General features: G+C 35.5%; 1 protein-coding gene across 4 annotated transcripts in view; it reads right to left on the bottom strand.

The window, feature by feature from the left end:
- Positions 1 to 3482: 3482 nt before the first annotated feature.
- Positions 3483 to 16238, bottom strand: part of MAP3K2 (mitogen-activated protein kinase kinase kinase 2) — a 101957-nt gene continuing 89201 nt past the window's right edge. For all 4 annotated transcript variants that reach the window (XM_077153485.1, XM_077153486.1, XM_077153487.1 and 1 more), the window contains 2 exons: positions 12174 to 12351; positions 3483 to 11302 (listed from right to left, as the gene is read on the bottom strand). In XM_077153485.1, the coding sequence (XP_077009600.1) occupies positions 11077 to 11302; positions 12174 to 12351 (404 nt within the window). In that variant the 3' untranslated portion in view covers positions 3483 to 11076. The remainder of the gene's footprint in view (positions 11303 to 12173; positions 12352 to 16238) is intronic.

Below are 16238 nucleotides of genomic sequence, written 5' to 3'. Positions count from 1 at the left end.
AAAAATAAATAATGATGGGTTATATGAGCTTTGGGATAGTTTGGGTGTTCTTTTTGGGGGAGTGTTCTTTTTTACTTTTATTCTTAATCTTATTTTTATTGTTTTTGGAGTAATGAAAATATTTAAATACCAATAGTGATGAATGCACAACTAATGATTCTGTGAACCATTAATGTATGCTTTTGATGATTATATGGTATGGTGAATATCTATCAATAAAATTGCATTTAAAGAAAAAAAAACTACAGAAATGGTTGATTTTTCCTTAGGGTGTGAATGTAGTAAAGCAGTGTGGCAACTGCTAGAGTATAGGTAGAGAAGCAGTGCAACACATTTCATAATGGAGAGGCTGGAAGAGGACGAAAATAATTCAGCAAGGCCAGGTGAATCCCAGCCAGTGAGATAGGAGAGGTAGGTGTCCAGAAGTCCTGAGAGCATTTTGAGGTGAAGAAAGTGATCAGCTGCTAGATGCTGATGATCAGGTGAGCAAGTTGAAGACTGAGAATTAGCCACAGACTTTGCAATATAGAGATCATTCCCTCAGCAGAATGTGGCCTTCCAGAGGTTGAATGTTTGTTGGTCCCTGGTCTAAATGAATTTCACTTACTCAGAAGGGATGCAGCCCCATTTCTAGAACTGTCTTCTAATGTTCTACATTACATTTACACTTTGATTAAAGTAATACATGTCACTGTAAAATTCTTGGAAAATAGAACAAAGCACAGTAAAGGCTATTTAAATTATGCATAGCTATCTACGTTTTGGTTTATTTTCTTCCAGGCTTTTTTTTCCATGAGTTGGTGTTTTTACATTATCAAGGTATTACATGGATGTTATCCTCCTGATGTAAGCATTATTCACCCCCATTAAAATGAGTGTTTAATGCCTATTTGGCAATATCGTAATTTACTTTGACAAATCCTAATTTGGGGGCATTTGGGATAGGCCAGTTTACCCTATTATAAATAGGTTTGTGAAAGATTTTCTTGGATATAAATCATTAATTATATTTTGTTTTAAGACAAATTTTGTGAAATGGAAATATTGGGTTGAGCACACGGTCTTTTCAAAGCTCTTACTGCCAAACTATTCTCCAAAAATACATAACAAATTATGCTCATCTAAGAAGTGGGTAGCTGGACACATTTAACTCTTGGCAGCATTGACAATTATCTTTAAACACACAAAACACAATTTGGCTAATTTGATTGGAGGGGTGATGAGGAAGAATGGCTAATCTAACATCATAATTTTAGAATACTTTGTGCTAAGCAAAAAATACATATAATAACAATTCTTAGAAAATACAGAGCAGACAGATGTGGCCTCTCCCTCTAAGCCCAACTCTGCAAGTGAAATAATTGCCCTTACCCCTATGTGGGACATGACATTCAGGGGTGACAGTCTCCCTGGCGGCGTGGAAAGTAACACCCTGGAATGAGCCTGGCCCTGGCACCATGGGGATCAGCAATGCCATCCTGATCAAAAGGGGGAAAAGAAGTGTAACAAATAAGGTAGCAGTGGCTGAGAAAGTTCAAATAGAGTCCAGAGGCTACTCTGGAGGTCACCCTTAAGAGTCAGTTAGACCTTGCTGCCTATAGTAATTTGCCAAACCGCATCAAAATCATTCCTGCCATTGCTAGAGAACATCTATGGCATTATAAGAGAGTCTTCAAAGATTCCATACACTAGGGTAACTTTCCAAAAACCTACAACCTCCAGATGGGTCCCTGGACCAGATAAGTCCTGAAATGCAGAGGGGCCAGTCTTTTCAGAACATCAACTAGTTCCATCCCCTATCCCATATTATCAACAGACCCTTCCAGCAAGAAAAGCTAGAATGGCCATAGCCCACCCAATATGTGGAACTCTATTTTCTTTAAGCAAAAAGTGAAATACTATGTATTTTATGTAACTTTGCTTTCTTTCAGGCAACATATGGAGAAGAATTCCATTATATGATGTACTAGTAATTTGATCATGCCCTTATTGTTGGACATTTTGATGAAAATTTTATTTCATTTTTCTAGCTCTGTCTTAGGACACCCACACTCATTGGTGTGGAATTAATCTTAAAATTAATAAAATTAAATTAATGGGTCAGAGAACATACAAGATTCTAAACAGGTGTTTGACTGGCATTGCTAAATTGCCCTCTATATGAAAGTATTAGTTTAAATGACCTCCAATCACGTATGAGTCCATTCCTTACACTTCAACAGTAGATTGTGGTTTTGTTTACTTTTAATAACTAGTTTCTGACTTGGACAATCAAGGCAGTCCAGAAAAAGCTGTACCAAATCATGTTGGGTGGGACATTACAACTTTGTAAACATGGTAAACGTTAGGGTTAGCTTCAGTGGTTTAAGGTTAGACGGCGCTTGGTCTGTACTTGATCAACTCAGGTAAAAGGGGGGAGAGGAGGGGCAAGGACTCTGAACATTAGTGTCCAAGAACAGACCTGGACAAACCAATCACAGTGGAAATAAATATCAGCTTTATTAACACTCAAAGTGCCATTCGTTAATATTCATTCCAAAATCCAGAAGGTTACTTAAAGTAAGCCTTTGCACCACAATCTTTCAGAAAATGAACATGTAAGAAAAAGCAATTTTCATTGTGCTAATTATTGCAGGCCTTCATGCACGATAAATCTAAATAAAGATGTGTGCCAACAATATACAAATTTCCAGATAATATAAACAAAGTAATTGATCACCAACAAAATATAAACATTGTTTCTTTTACATTAAAAAAAGCTATTTATCAGCAAGGAAAAAACAAGTACACAAAAATTATAAAACTCAGAAATTTTATACATTTTTACAAGCATAATTTTGCATGAACACAAAATCAAAATGTGCATGAAATGTGGTACAAACCACACCATATCTGGGCTTCTGGCAGTTTTTCTAATCATACTGGCTCCTTTTCACATAATAAGCTTAGTGACATTCAACAGTGGACTGTATTCCTAGCACAATTTTTACGTGGTACCGCATAATAGAAACAAGGTTTTCTTTAAGTACAATAACATTGTCAGATTGGAAACCTAATTTCCAAATCTTTTTCTGCCAGTTACTTAAAACACACAGTACAGTATAAAGACACAACAATGTATGTTTGGACATTTTTAAACCAATTTATAGTCAATTACAGAGAATCACAATATGCCAATGTATTGTCTCATAAACCCAGTTTGACCTTGCCCGGTAAGAGAAAAACTTTTTAAAAAGTTGAAATTTGGGAGCAGGGAGAAAGGGTAGAATAAATATTTTTAAACAACAGTAGGACAGGCCAACATCAACTGGAGATAAAAAAAAAAATCTTGTCATCTCTTCAAGACAATTTATTTTCTCACATTTTCATAGCTCCAAGAATTCAAAGGCCATTTTAGTGGACAGTGTGTTTTTGCTATGCTTAGAACCCACTTTATTCTCTTAATTTGCATTTTATAGAATTCTCAAAAGATAATTCAATGCTTTTTCTTGCAAGAATGTTTTAATTGAGATCTAAGTACAATTTGTGTCCAATTCTGGAAATACAAATACATTTCAAATGGTTAAAAACAAAATTAAAAAAATACTTTTGATCAGCCAGCTGAAAATATATTCATATACTAAATAATCTCTCCAAAAGCTTTTATATATATTTAATTATTCTAACTAAATAGTACCTTTATAAAACAAGTTCATAAAAATGTAGAAATGAAACAAAAATAAGAAATTACTGGGTTATATACATGTGCCTATAGACAGAAAAAGAAGTCTCCACACACACATCCTGATACACTGTTACAAGCATACTGTCAAATGGGCAATGACTTTATAATATTATAAAATTAGAAAGTATAGTTGAACTCCTGAGCTCTTCAACAAAGACAGAACCATAGCAAAGTAGGCTTTGTGAAAGCAAGAAGGTCCACAGAAGTCAAGAATAGCAGTGTGGTTACCAATGGCTACGTCTTGAGAGGAGTTAAAATACAGACACCGACAGTAGTTTAACACATGCATTCTTGATGCTCATACACTCAACAATTATTGGTCAAAGTAGTAAATCAGTGTACAAATTAAACACTTCCAAAAATGTGCAAAAAAGTCAACCTTGATAAGAAAAAAACATCTCTGTACATAATTATAAACTGCCCAGCATTCAAATGAGATTAAAACATTTACAGAGAGAAACCAATAGATTAAAATAGAGAATTTAATGACTACACTTTAAAGTGTACATTAGATCAAAGGGTAAGTTTACAAATTCATAATCATAATTTTGCAACAATGAAAAATTTATTCTCAAATTTATCCAAGTTTATTTTTATTTACAATGATATCTGAATTAAAAGAACCATGTGAAATGTAAGAGATGTCAGACATTAAGTGTTTTTGGTATAACTATTTTATAATATTTCAGAACACAGGGTAGGAAATTTTACAACCAATAGCAATAGAAAAAATGTTGTAAACCTTTTACTTATTTAAGATTCTGTTAAAAACAATCGTTGGTTTTTAAAGTATTCTTATCCTTAGACACTGTACTTTCCAATGAAGAGGTTACACTGCAAGGGTTTGGCCACTTTCTTTGCCCACAAACCTTTCCCACTCAAGTCTCCTTACTATTTTCACTGACCCTCTCATATTATTCCAGGTGGAAAGTCTTTGGAAAAATGAAAATATGTTCAATCTATTTTGGAGTCTAACCATCTAATAGAGTTTAAGATGTGATTTTATTACCTCTCTCTCCCCCATCCTTCCAAAAAGTAATGCTAACACTAAAATCATTACTAGTTATGTATACTTTGCAAAAATAAATTCTAAAAATATATAAATAAGTGAACACAAAAGTGCTTTTCAGTATACTGCGAACTTTACTATTCTCAACCAGCAGTGAGGGACTCAGAGATCCTTATTTGGGGGCAAGTTCTGCATGTATACTGAAGAACAGACTCTTATGTTCCAAAATGTCTATGGCACAAAGCAGATGCCAGTTCATAAACTAGTCTTCTTCACAGCTTTCTTGTCACACCCTTCAAGTCATATACAAGTTCTTAAATGTTAAGACACCAGGAAGAAAGTATGCCACCAACCTGAGGCATCATGTAAATGAATATGTACATGCACCTGTCGTCAAGGGACGTTAATAAGATTGGCACACACATGTACAAACTCAAGTTTATAATGTCTGCATGGTTCCTTAAGGGCTGAAGTTTAACTGCAAACACTGAGCACCTGTCCTCTTCCTTGACGGACAGACTGACACACAAATTTTACTAGTACCTGCCTGATCATTTTTATCCCATTAGCTTACAGGTGGGCAGAAGTAACAGTGCTAATCATTTTGGCTATGTGAGCAGGGAATAGAAAAGCTTTGGTTTAAAGTGATTCTGCTAACACAGATGGTGAATACAAACAAGAAGTCATCAGCAGAGGGAATTATAGTACTCACTATTAAAAGCACTTGCTATTATTTAAAAATATCAAGACTGTCAATTAAAATGCACAATGATGAAAACTATGAAAAATGATGACACTATACACAGACAACAGATAAGATTGATTCTTTTTGTCTACTATAACTCATCCCTTGAGTTTCTGAAATGCAACCTCGACTGCCCTCACTAAACCCAAGATTCGTTGAGAGCTCATTACCACCTAGAGCTCTGAAAGGGGCATGCAAGAGACAGCGGCCCTAGCATCCTGTCCAGATTGTGACAAAAGAGCAAGCAACACTAAAGACTACCAAGTAAGAACAGTGGCTTCACGGCACACCTTCCCTAGCCAACCAACAAGAGGTATACGAGAATTTCCATTTGAATACTTGGTAAGCTTAAGGAAGTTTATTTTGATAATGTCTGGCAGAATTTCTAGAGTTCATTAAGAACTATGTAAAATCAATCACCTTCTATTTAAGAATTACATATAAGTTCATTATTCTACATACACTTACACATACAAATTTAATTTTAATCTACTTTTAGCAACCAAGAATTTGGCAATTTACAGTAAATTCTTTATTAATCATTTATTTAATGAATACTAGCTATATGTGGGAAATATGCTGGCTTTTTTACCTGAAGATGATTACACTAACCCACCATCAACAGGACATACACTTTTAAATTCTTCCAAGAAAGGGACTGATATAATTGAAAATCTTTCCTTCCTTCCTTGTCACCCTGCCCCAACTCTAAACACACACACAGACACACACACACTTCACAGAAAAGTAAGCTACCGTTATCAGTCAAAATCTAGTTAAAAAGTAAGGATTAGAATTCCCTATCCCTGGATTTCTTGCTCATTGCCCTAAATCTCGTTGCCTCAACATCTGTAAACCATTTATATGACTCCTTTAGGGCAAAAACAACCATTCTAGCTCTGCTGTGAGACTCATAACTCAACCTTTATATACAAAGCACTTAGCCGATGCTAACATAATTGAAAATCAAGTAATCAATCTGGAAAACAATTTACTATGTCTCTTTTAGAACTAGAATACCTTTCTATTCTTATCCTAGGAATTCCCATCTAGGTGAGATTGCAGTGTGTCTATCACATATGCTAATTTTCTCTCCTAACTTATATATACATTTTCAAAAAAGGAGGTAGAAAAGGTAGGAGGAAAAAGCAGGCATTAGGAAGGGTTTAAGGGCCAATACAGTCTAAGGCCAAATGAACTCTTGAAGCCTAATGACTTTGGAAAAATCTTCATTTTGGTGGGTAACTTGAATTATTATTGATACAAAATAAAAATTAAGGCTTACAGAGCAAAAAGGCACTACCAAAAATTACAATTAAATTGCTTTTCATTAACATTTAACCAATCCTAATTTTTAAAAAATTGAACATTACATTTAGAACAAAGACCAAATTTAATGAGAAAACAATGTTGTCTCAAAAAATTGTCCTACCAACTCAAATAACATTGCTGGCAGTGTTCAATTTCTATCAAAATGACTGGGTTTTTAACAACTTAGACAAAAAATAATAATTTTTCCATTTAAAAGAAACAGCTGAAAACACAGTAATGTCATAAATGCTTCCCATCATTGGAAAGTGAGCAGAGGCTGGGTATTTTACCACGGGTCCTGAGAGAGGTTGCCTCATCTATGGAGGTCCCTATCTCTACTGTTAAAGACATTTTCATTTATAACAGCCAATGATTACCCAAATTGCTTTTCCCCCTCACTTCATAAAAAACAACCATTAAATATTTAAACATCAGGGCTGAACTCTCAGAGTTAAAATAAGTTAACTGCTTGCCCGTATTTCCTCCTAGACTGTAACCTCCTTAAGGATAAGTTAATTCAGTACCTGACACAATAAGCCACAATTATTGAATAATTTTTAAAAATTCACCCTACATTTTTTTAATGGAAAGACTATTTCAATCACTTGATTGACACCAAGTGATTTTATATCAAGTTATTGGTTCCTAGACCCCAAATGAAAGCACTGGCACAGAACTCTGCTTTGAGCCACAGAGTCTGTATCTAGCAAACATCTTGGCTTTTGCATCCAAGCTTGGTCATCCCTCTAAACTATTCAGATTTTAGTTTCTTAGTGTGATTTTACTTATAACAACTCCATAACTAAAACTCAGAAATACTGCAGACCATACCTGACACATAAGAGCAGGAGTAGCAGAAAGCTACTCGAAAGAAATAATTTCATTTTTATGTAGTTCCTATTGAAAACAAGATAAAGGCTCTCTCAAGCGAAAGAGAAATCAAAGGATGGGCATTAATATTTTGATCCCTTATACATGTCAGGTAAGGTTGACTGTACCTTTTAAAACTTTCTAAGGCAATAATCTTTATTTTTTAAGTTAGAAACCTATTACGTAAATGAGGAATCGTGCTGAAAGATTTCAAGACACTTACACTGAAATTCTCAATGCCTGTATACTTTTAAATTCATTTCCAAAGAATTACCAACCCATTGAACTTAGTCATTACCATATTTTCCAACCCTTTTATTAGAAACAATTTGTTCGCAATGTAAAAGATCTTCTATTTAGTCCAAATCTAAGTCATGCCACTCTGAGTATCTCCAAGTTTCAGCAGAAAGATATTTCCTGAAAAGCACATGAGACTGCAGGTGAATCTTCTCCAGCACCAGAAAGTCTGCCACTGTCAGAGCAGGACACATTTTAAAGGCACAAAGTCAGCAGTCTGGCCATTTTCCAGCCTCAGCAAAGGAACATTACAGTATAGAAGAATCAGTTGTGCATTTAAAAATCAAAATAAATTTAAAGTAATCTGAAAAGGCTCAGATTTCATTTGCTGATCCACACCATTATTAGAAAGAAGAAAAAAATGGAGTGCTGTATTTAACCGCCTCTGATAAAGGTGCTTCCTTCCAAAGTTTTCCTTTTTTTTAATTTAATTTTGGTCTTCCATACCCCACATCCCCATCTTCAAGATTTTTTGTTCTAGTAGTTTGTATACATATTAACTTTTATTCTGGTTTTTGGTAGCTTCACAACCTTTCGAAATGAAGAGATCACATTTTATACTACTCTATGAACTGAGTCTATTTTTAAATCTTTACATAAAGAACGCATCTTCCCACAGCTATAATGTTTTACTCTTATAAACAAAGGTCTTCTGCAGCAGTGTTAAAGTAGTAGTTTCTTTGAGGGTGCCTTTATTTTCTTCAGCTCTTAGAGAAGCAAAAGGAGACTGAGAGAAAAGCAAACAGTTCTGCTTTGGGTTTCACAACCTCCCAGATTTCTCTATAAAATAAAGCATTTGTCTGGTACTCTGCACTGCTGTTTACCCTGACAGACCAAAAATGAGCCAAAAGGAATCACATTCACAGAAGACAGTGGAACACAGGGAAAGGATATTGGCCCAGACACCATGATTCTGCTCAAGGAGAAGAGATGGCCTTATCACTGAAGACAGAGAAATTATAATCGAGCCACACAATTGGGGTTTATGTAATTTTTAGCACAAGGTTTGGCAGTTGATTTATCAAGAGGCGGGGGAGATGGCACTACTTGCTCTTCCTTGCAAGCTGCTCTCTTTAAGTACAAGGGTATGGATGGGAGAACTTTGACAACTAATTTGTGCTTTGACTTCTCAGATTAGCTAGCAAAATATCAAATATTCCTATGGGGAATGTCAGGTACAATAAACAAATTCTACCCAACTTCAGAAACAAAGTCTTTTAAGAATACCTAAACAAGCATATCTATTGTTATAAATAAGAATACCTGAGTCCCTTAGGAATCCTACAAAGTCATCACATTTAGGAACTCCAGGAATACTATTGTTTTTCTAGATCGTTAAAAGAAAATACTAAGAACTCGCTTTAAAATACTAGGAAAAAAAAATTGCAAGTGGTCCAATAACTGTATCATTCATGTGTCTCAGTAGCACAATTTTATTAAAGATAGTGGGACATTTCCCAGTTATCTCCCACCATTTAATTTCCTTGCTCTTAATGGATACATTACAGCTAGAATATGTGGCAGTTTTGAAACTTCCTGTTAAGTAATTAATATTTCCTTTTGATATGCTTTTCTTTTCCACAATTATAAATTGATATTTGAGCAAAGAATATACAAGCAGCTGAGTTCAAAGGATTCAGTGTTCAATTTCATTCTGTTTCTAAAATGGAAGAATTACTCATTTGGGTGCCATCTGCAGCTGGCAAGGAAGCAACTGCTATTTGTTGAGATCATTCACCTTTGATGAAGTAGTAGTACTATCTGCTCTTATAAAAAACTCATTTTGAACTGCATCACTTTTTTACAAGGAACCCCCTCTGCAGATGTCTGTTTTCAATTCATAACTGGTCTTCACATCAGGGTTTAGTTTCAGACAGATAATTCTTGGTTGGTGGGGTGGGATGGGGGTCTGTTCTTGTGCCTTACAGTTGATTTAGCAGCATTCCTGGCCTCTACCCACTGGATGCCAGCAGCATCTCCCAAGTAGTGACAACCAAAAATGTCTCCAGGCATTACCCAATAGGAAATGAAATTCCCCAACCCATCATCCTACACTGGGAATCACTAGTTTTCATGACACTGCTTTTTGAGGTACTTTATTCTGTGATTCCAGAATAAGAATTCCATTTCATAACACTAGCTTTAAAGTATGGATCATCTGGGCTGAACTTATATTTCTTAGAATGTCATCTATGGGGAATTAGGAGCTAGAAATAAGGAGAGAGTATACATGATTTAGATTATTTCTCTTTTTCCTTCATTTTAAATATTTTTAGTGAGAGTTCTCTCTTTACTTCTGTTGGCTGACACACTGGTCTTCTCTGCTCACAATACTTAATGTGAAAATCTCCTTTTGCATTTTATTTTGAATTTGCTCTACAGACTCCCTATATCTGCTATAAAATAAAGTGTTTTTTTTTTTAAGCAGAAAGATATCTCTCAAAATTACAGATTCCAGTAACATGGATCTATTATAGTGTATTTGCTTATTATACTGATTAGGATTAACAAATAAACATACCTCTTAAGAGATTTGTGTTTTCTATCAAGATTACTACTGAGCAAAAAGTTTGGTAGACAGAGGTTAAGATATAAAGAATACAGACATAAGATGGGATCTATATTCTTTGAGTACCTACCCTAAAAACATGTTTAGGGCTCAACCCCCAAAATGAGGATTTACTATCACTAAAAACTACAAATTATACATCAGTTTCTTCTTCTTATTTTCCATTTCTCCCCCATCACCACAAATATGTCAGTGACACTGGGAAAGACTACAATCTTTAGATATCCCAAATGATTTCCTTTTACTAAAGAGTTACTATGTACTAAAGTGCTTTACCTCTCTGAATCACATCAGTACATTATAAAACTTAAAAAAAAAAAAAAAGGTTTCAAGTTCTTGTAAGGGAAAAAAGACTAAATATTAAAAATTTAGGATACTATTATTATTAAACAAATTTAACCAAGAATCAAGAGAAATATTTTCCCTCTTGTCTTTTTTTCTCCCCCATCTCTCTCTCTCTTTTTTTTTTTATAAAAAAGAAAAGTGCAATCAGAGAGAAGGTGAATGAATAGATGAGAGCTGGGTAGAGGCACAGGAGAGGTTACTGGCTGCTAGTGATAATGCACAAACATGTGCCTTAAGAGTTCATCAGCTGATGGCCTTAGTTTGGCCTCTACAAAAATCCGTTTGAGGAAATCTCGAGTATAGTCTGAGGCATGAGGTGGCAGCTTTGGGTTTGTTGGCTGAGTGGCAATTTTAAAGATGGCAGCCATTGCTTCAAATTCAGCCCAAGGAGGCTTTTCAGTTAGCATTTCTACCACAGTACAGCCTACACTCCTAAAAAGAAATCAAAGAAATACATTAAACAAACAATAACATACATCAGAAAAGAAAGCTAGTTAGCTACAAAATGAGAAAAAAAAAAGTAAATTCATTTATATAAATGTGATGTGATTAAAAGTTTAGTTCCAGGGCGGGCCACAGTGGCTCAGCAGGTAAGAATGCTTGCCTGCCATACCCGAGGACCCGGGTTCGATTCCCGGTGCCTGCCCATGTAAAAGTTTAGTTCCACTAAAAGGATGTAATTACATAAAACTGTTATTTAAATGTAACAATCAATGAAAACAAACCACACTTCAATGACTATCACTTAACTCAAATGACTAGGCAAAGAACATTATTTATTTTAGAATTTTTGTTTTATATAATTTTCTCACTTGACATTAAATATATCCTTTTGTTCTCAACTTCATAGCAAATATAAGCACTAGAAATTTTCTGTTTGCTTCAGGTGCCTAAAATGAATATCTATTAAAAACTTCACTGGGTAGGAAACAGCAAATGGCCATTTTATGTTCCAACTTAAAGTTATTAGGCAATTAAGGATAAAGTGAATTATTATAAGAGACTACTAAGATTAATTACTTTTATTTATTTTTTTAATTACTTTTAATGCTCTTCAGGGAAATAAAATGAACACAGCTTTCAGAGGTTTGCTTAAGATGAAATCCTTCCTAAAGAACAAAAGACAGATACCGGGACTCAATTTTTGACTCAATGAAGCACAATTTAAAAGATGTTAATCCTTGTAATTCTAACATTTATTCAAAAGCACAAAAGACAATTTGAGTTTGGCAAAGTAATTACACCATGGGTGAAAATAATTAATAAGCAGGTATTTTCAGGCAAATCTAGCATCAAAACCTACCAGATATCTGCTTTTCTGCCGTAGCCTTCCCCGCTAATTACTTCGGGACTCATCCAGTACGGTGTGCCTGTGACAGACTTCATTCCTGTCCCAGAAAGACAGATGGTTTGAAGACGTTTGCTGGCCCCAAAATCTCCTAGTTTGACATTGCCTGTTGAATCTCGCAGAATATTTGCACCTGCAAATAAGAAATATCCTCATTTCATTATTTTTAAAGACAGTATGGAACACACTATAAAAAAACAATGGAAGAAAATAACCAAAAACTGCTGGCACTGTTTTATCCTATATTATTTAAATATTTGTTACATTACACTTTAAACTTTCTTAATACTGGATTTTGCTTTATATTAACTTGATGTCTCAATTTCTATCTATATTTAAAATCCCTTCCAAACAAACTGTAAGCTTTTGCATTACATTTAAATTTTATTTATTTTTAAGTAAACCTTGTATTTTTAGATTTATGTAAATTTTAGATTTATAGTATTACTACATTTTCAGTATAAAGTTTCCAGATACCCCACACCTCGTTTTCCCTATTAGTAGCATCTTACATTAGTAGGATACATTTGTCATGAATAACATCACAAATACTCACACATTATTATTAACTAAAGTCCACACTTTCTTTAGATTTCCTGTTTTTCCCTAATGTCATTTTTCTGATCCAGGATCTCACATTACATTCAATTGCCTATCTTCTTAGATTCTCTTGGCTGTGAAAATTTCTCAAACTTTCCTTGTTTTTGAAAACTTTGACCTTGTTTTTTGTGGACTGCTATAGAATGTTCCTTAATTGTAAGTGTTCTGCTATTTTTCTTATGAGGAGGACCAGAGTGATGGGGTTTTGAAGGAAAAAACAGAGGTGACTCATCCTTCTCACCCATCAAGAGTATTTGCTATCAATATGACATCACTGTTGGTCTTGACCTTGACCACTCAGGTTAGGGTGATGTTTGTATGGTTTTCCACTGTAAAGTTACTCTTTCTTCCCCTTTCCACACTCTACTGTTTGGAGAAATCTCACTGCGGGCAGTCAATGCTTAAGGTGTGGGGAATATGTTGCACCTTCTTAACGGCAGAGGATCTCCATAAAGTATTTCAGGTTCTCCTGCATAGGAGATTTGTCTCTTCTCTCTCGTTTATTTACTTATTCAATCATTTATACATACCAGTATGGACACATAGATATGTATTTTTTATTTTCAGCTAGAATCCAAAAATACTTCATTTATTTTGTTGCTCAAAATATTCCAGCTTTAGTCTTTGGGAGTTCTTCCCACTTTGTCCCTTTGCCATACTGCCATCACTGTGTTTTTGTTTGTCTGATGTTTGGGGTTTTGTTTTGTTTTTTGAGTACTTGCTTACTTTCTGGCTCCAGGCTCCTTTTGTCTATTTACTGCCAAAGTCCTAGAATCAGCCACTTTTCCAAGGAGAATGGTATTAGAAACTAGCATCTGAGCAGTAGGATCATTTACAACCTAGTTTTTACTTTCCTCTTTATTTATCATTTTTTCATTTCAAACATTTTTGCTGAGATTTTTGTTAAGTCTAGTAATTGTCATATAAATTTATCTCTTCTCATTTTAAGATTTTGCTATGATCCACCTATTTTTAAATAAACTACTTTATTAACTTATCTAATTTTAATATTTAACTTCATTTCTTAAGAATTAATCATATCAATTCTTATAATTATCTTAAGCTAAATCTTAACCTTTATTATGATTAATATTAACTCAATCTTAATTATGATTAAGATGAATCACGTTTTGTACTGTAAAAAACACCATTCCCGGACTTCTGAGCTAAGATGGCGGCTTAACAATGTGTGCATTTTAGTTCGTCCTCCAGAACAACTACTAAATAACCAGACAGTACAGAATAGCTCCTGGGGCCACATCAGTGACTGGACACACAGCGTGCCACAGTCTGGACCAGCGGAACCAGCTGCGAGACCCCCCAAAACATGAGTTCCCCAAGCTGTGGCAGCTGGCACCCTTCCCCCACAGGCTGCTTCCCAGAGGGGAAAGGAAAGAGACTTTACCAGCAGCAGGGGCTGGGCCCAATCAAACGCCAATTGTGGCATTAATTAACAAATTCTGACTACTAAAAACAGATCCCGGCTCACATGAACCTGGTCAAAGCGGAGGTCACTCATCTTTGCCCTGGTGCCAAGGGGACAGGGTCAATGAAAAAAGGAAAAAAAAAAAAAAAAGAAGGAAACAGAGGTTTTTGAGGCTGTGTTTCTACAAAGGCTTGACTGCCTTTGGATACGGCCGCAGGGCTCCTCAGACTGCAACTGCCCCAGGCATAGGCAGAAACAAACTCATATTGGGGGCTTGTCTGGAACCTGTGACTTCCCCAGGGGAGGGGTGAAGCCCAACTCAGGTGGAATCCCTCCCTCAAGGAATTCAGACACCAGGGCTTGGTAATTTGAAGCCATTAAAACCAGTCTACAACTTCTCCTCTGTCTACATCACGTCCCCAGCAGAGAGAGTCTGCCAGAGTTAAAGGTACTGCATCATCTTATGCGGGTGGGACTTGCAGGCAGACAAGCACCACATACTAGGCAGGATAAGAAAAACAGAGTCCAGAGACTTCATAGGAAAGTCTTTCAACCTGCTGGGTCTCACCCTTAGGGAAAACCAACACAGGTGACTCTTTCCTCCTGATAGGAGGCCAGTTTGGTCTGGGAAAATCTGGCTGGGGTCTATAATACCTAAGTAGACTCTCCTAAGTGTGTATGTGGGGGGGAGAGGTACCATTCAAGCAGGGCAAGAAACAAGAAAACAAGAACTGAAAAATTCTCCTCTGTTAAACAAAACTTAAGCTAGAGGTCCAGAAAAAGCTGAACTGAATGTCAAAGAACAGACAAACAACAAATTCATCCAGCAAGAAAACCCTAGGTAAGATAAGTGAAAGCAATCTCCAGAATAAATGAATTAAGGTAATTAAATGTCTAGACGCCAGCAAAAAATAACAAATCACACTAGGAAAATTGAAGATATGGCCCAGTCAAAGGAACAAACCAACAATTCAAATGAGATACAGGAGATGAAACAATTAATTCAGAATATACAAACAGAAATGGAAAACCTCATAAAAAACCAAATCAATGAACTGAGGGAGGATATAAAGAAGGCAAGGAATGAACAAAAAGAAGAAATTGAAAGTCTGAAAAACCAAATCACAGAACTTACGGGAATGAAATGCACCGTAGAAGAGATGAAAAAAACAATGGAAACCTACAATGGTAGATTTCAAGAGACAGAACACAGGATTAGTGAACTGGAGGATGGAACATGTGAAATTTGGCAAGAAAAAGAAAATACAGGGGAAAAAATGGAAAAATATGAGCAGGGACTCAGGGAATTGAATGACAATATGAAGCGCATGAATATACATGTTGTGGGTGTTCAAGAAGAAGAGAAGGGAAAAGGAGGAGAAAAACTAATGGAGGAAATTATCACTTTAAATTTCCCAACTCTTATGAAAGACTTAAAATTACAGATCCAAGAAGTGCAGCGTACCCCAAAGGGAACAGATCCAAATAGACGTACTCCAAGACATTTACTAATCAGAATGTCAGAGGTCAAATAAAAAGAGAGAATCTTGAAAGCACCAAGAGAAAAGCAATCCATCACATACAAGGGAAGTTCAATAAGACTGTGCATAGATTTCTCAGCAGAAACCATGGAGGCGAGAAGACAGGGGGATGATATATTTCAATTATGAAAAGAGAAAAACTGCCAACCAGGAATTCTATATCCAGCAAAATTGCCCTTCAAAAATGAGGGAGAAATTAAAACATTTCCAGACAAAAAATCACTGAGAGAATTTGTGACCAAGAGAGCAAGCCCTGAAGAAATACTAAAGGGAACACGAGAGACAGATATGAAGACAGTGTAGAAAGGAAGACTATGAGTAAAGGTAAAAAGAAGGAAAATTAAAAATGACATATAAAATCAAGAAGGCAAAATAGTAGAAGAAAGTACTACCCATGCAGTGATAACACTAAATGTTAATGGATTAAACTCCCCAATCAAAAGACACAGACTG

The sequence above is a fragment of the Tamandua tetradactyla genome, chromosome 3, assembly GCF_023851605.1.
Source record: "Tamandua tetradactyla isolate mTamTet1 chromosome 3, mTamTet1.pri, whole genome shotgun sequence".
NCBI classification, from domain to species: Eukaryota; Metazoa; Chordata; class Mammalia; order Pilosa; family Myrmecophagidae; genus Tamandua; species Tamandua tetradactyla.
The sequence above is the reverse complement of the archived record's forward strand: the minus strand, read 5'-3'. Positions and strand labels throughout refer to the sequence as shown.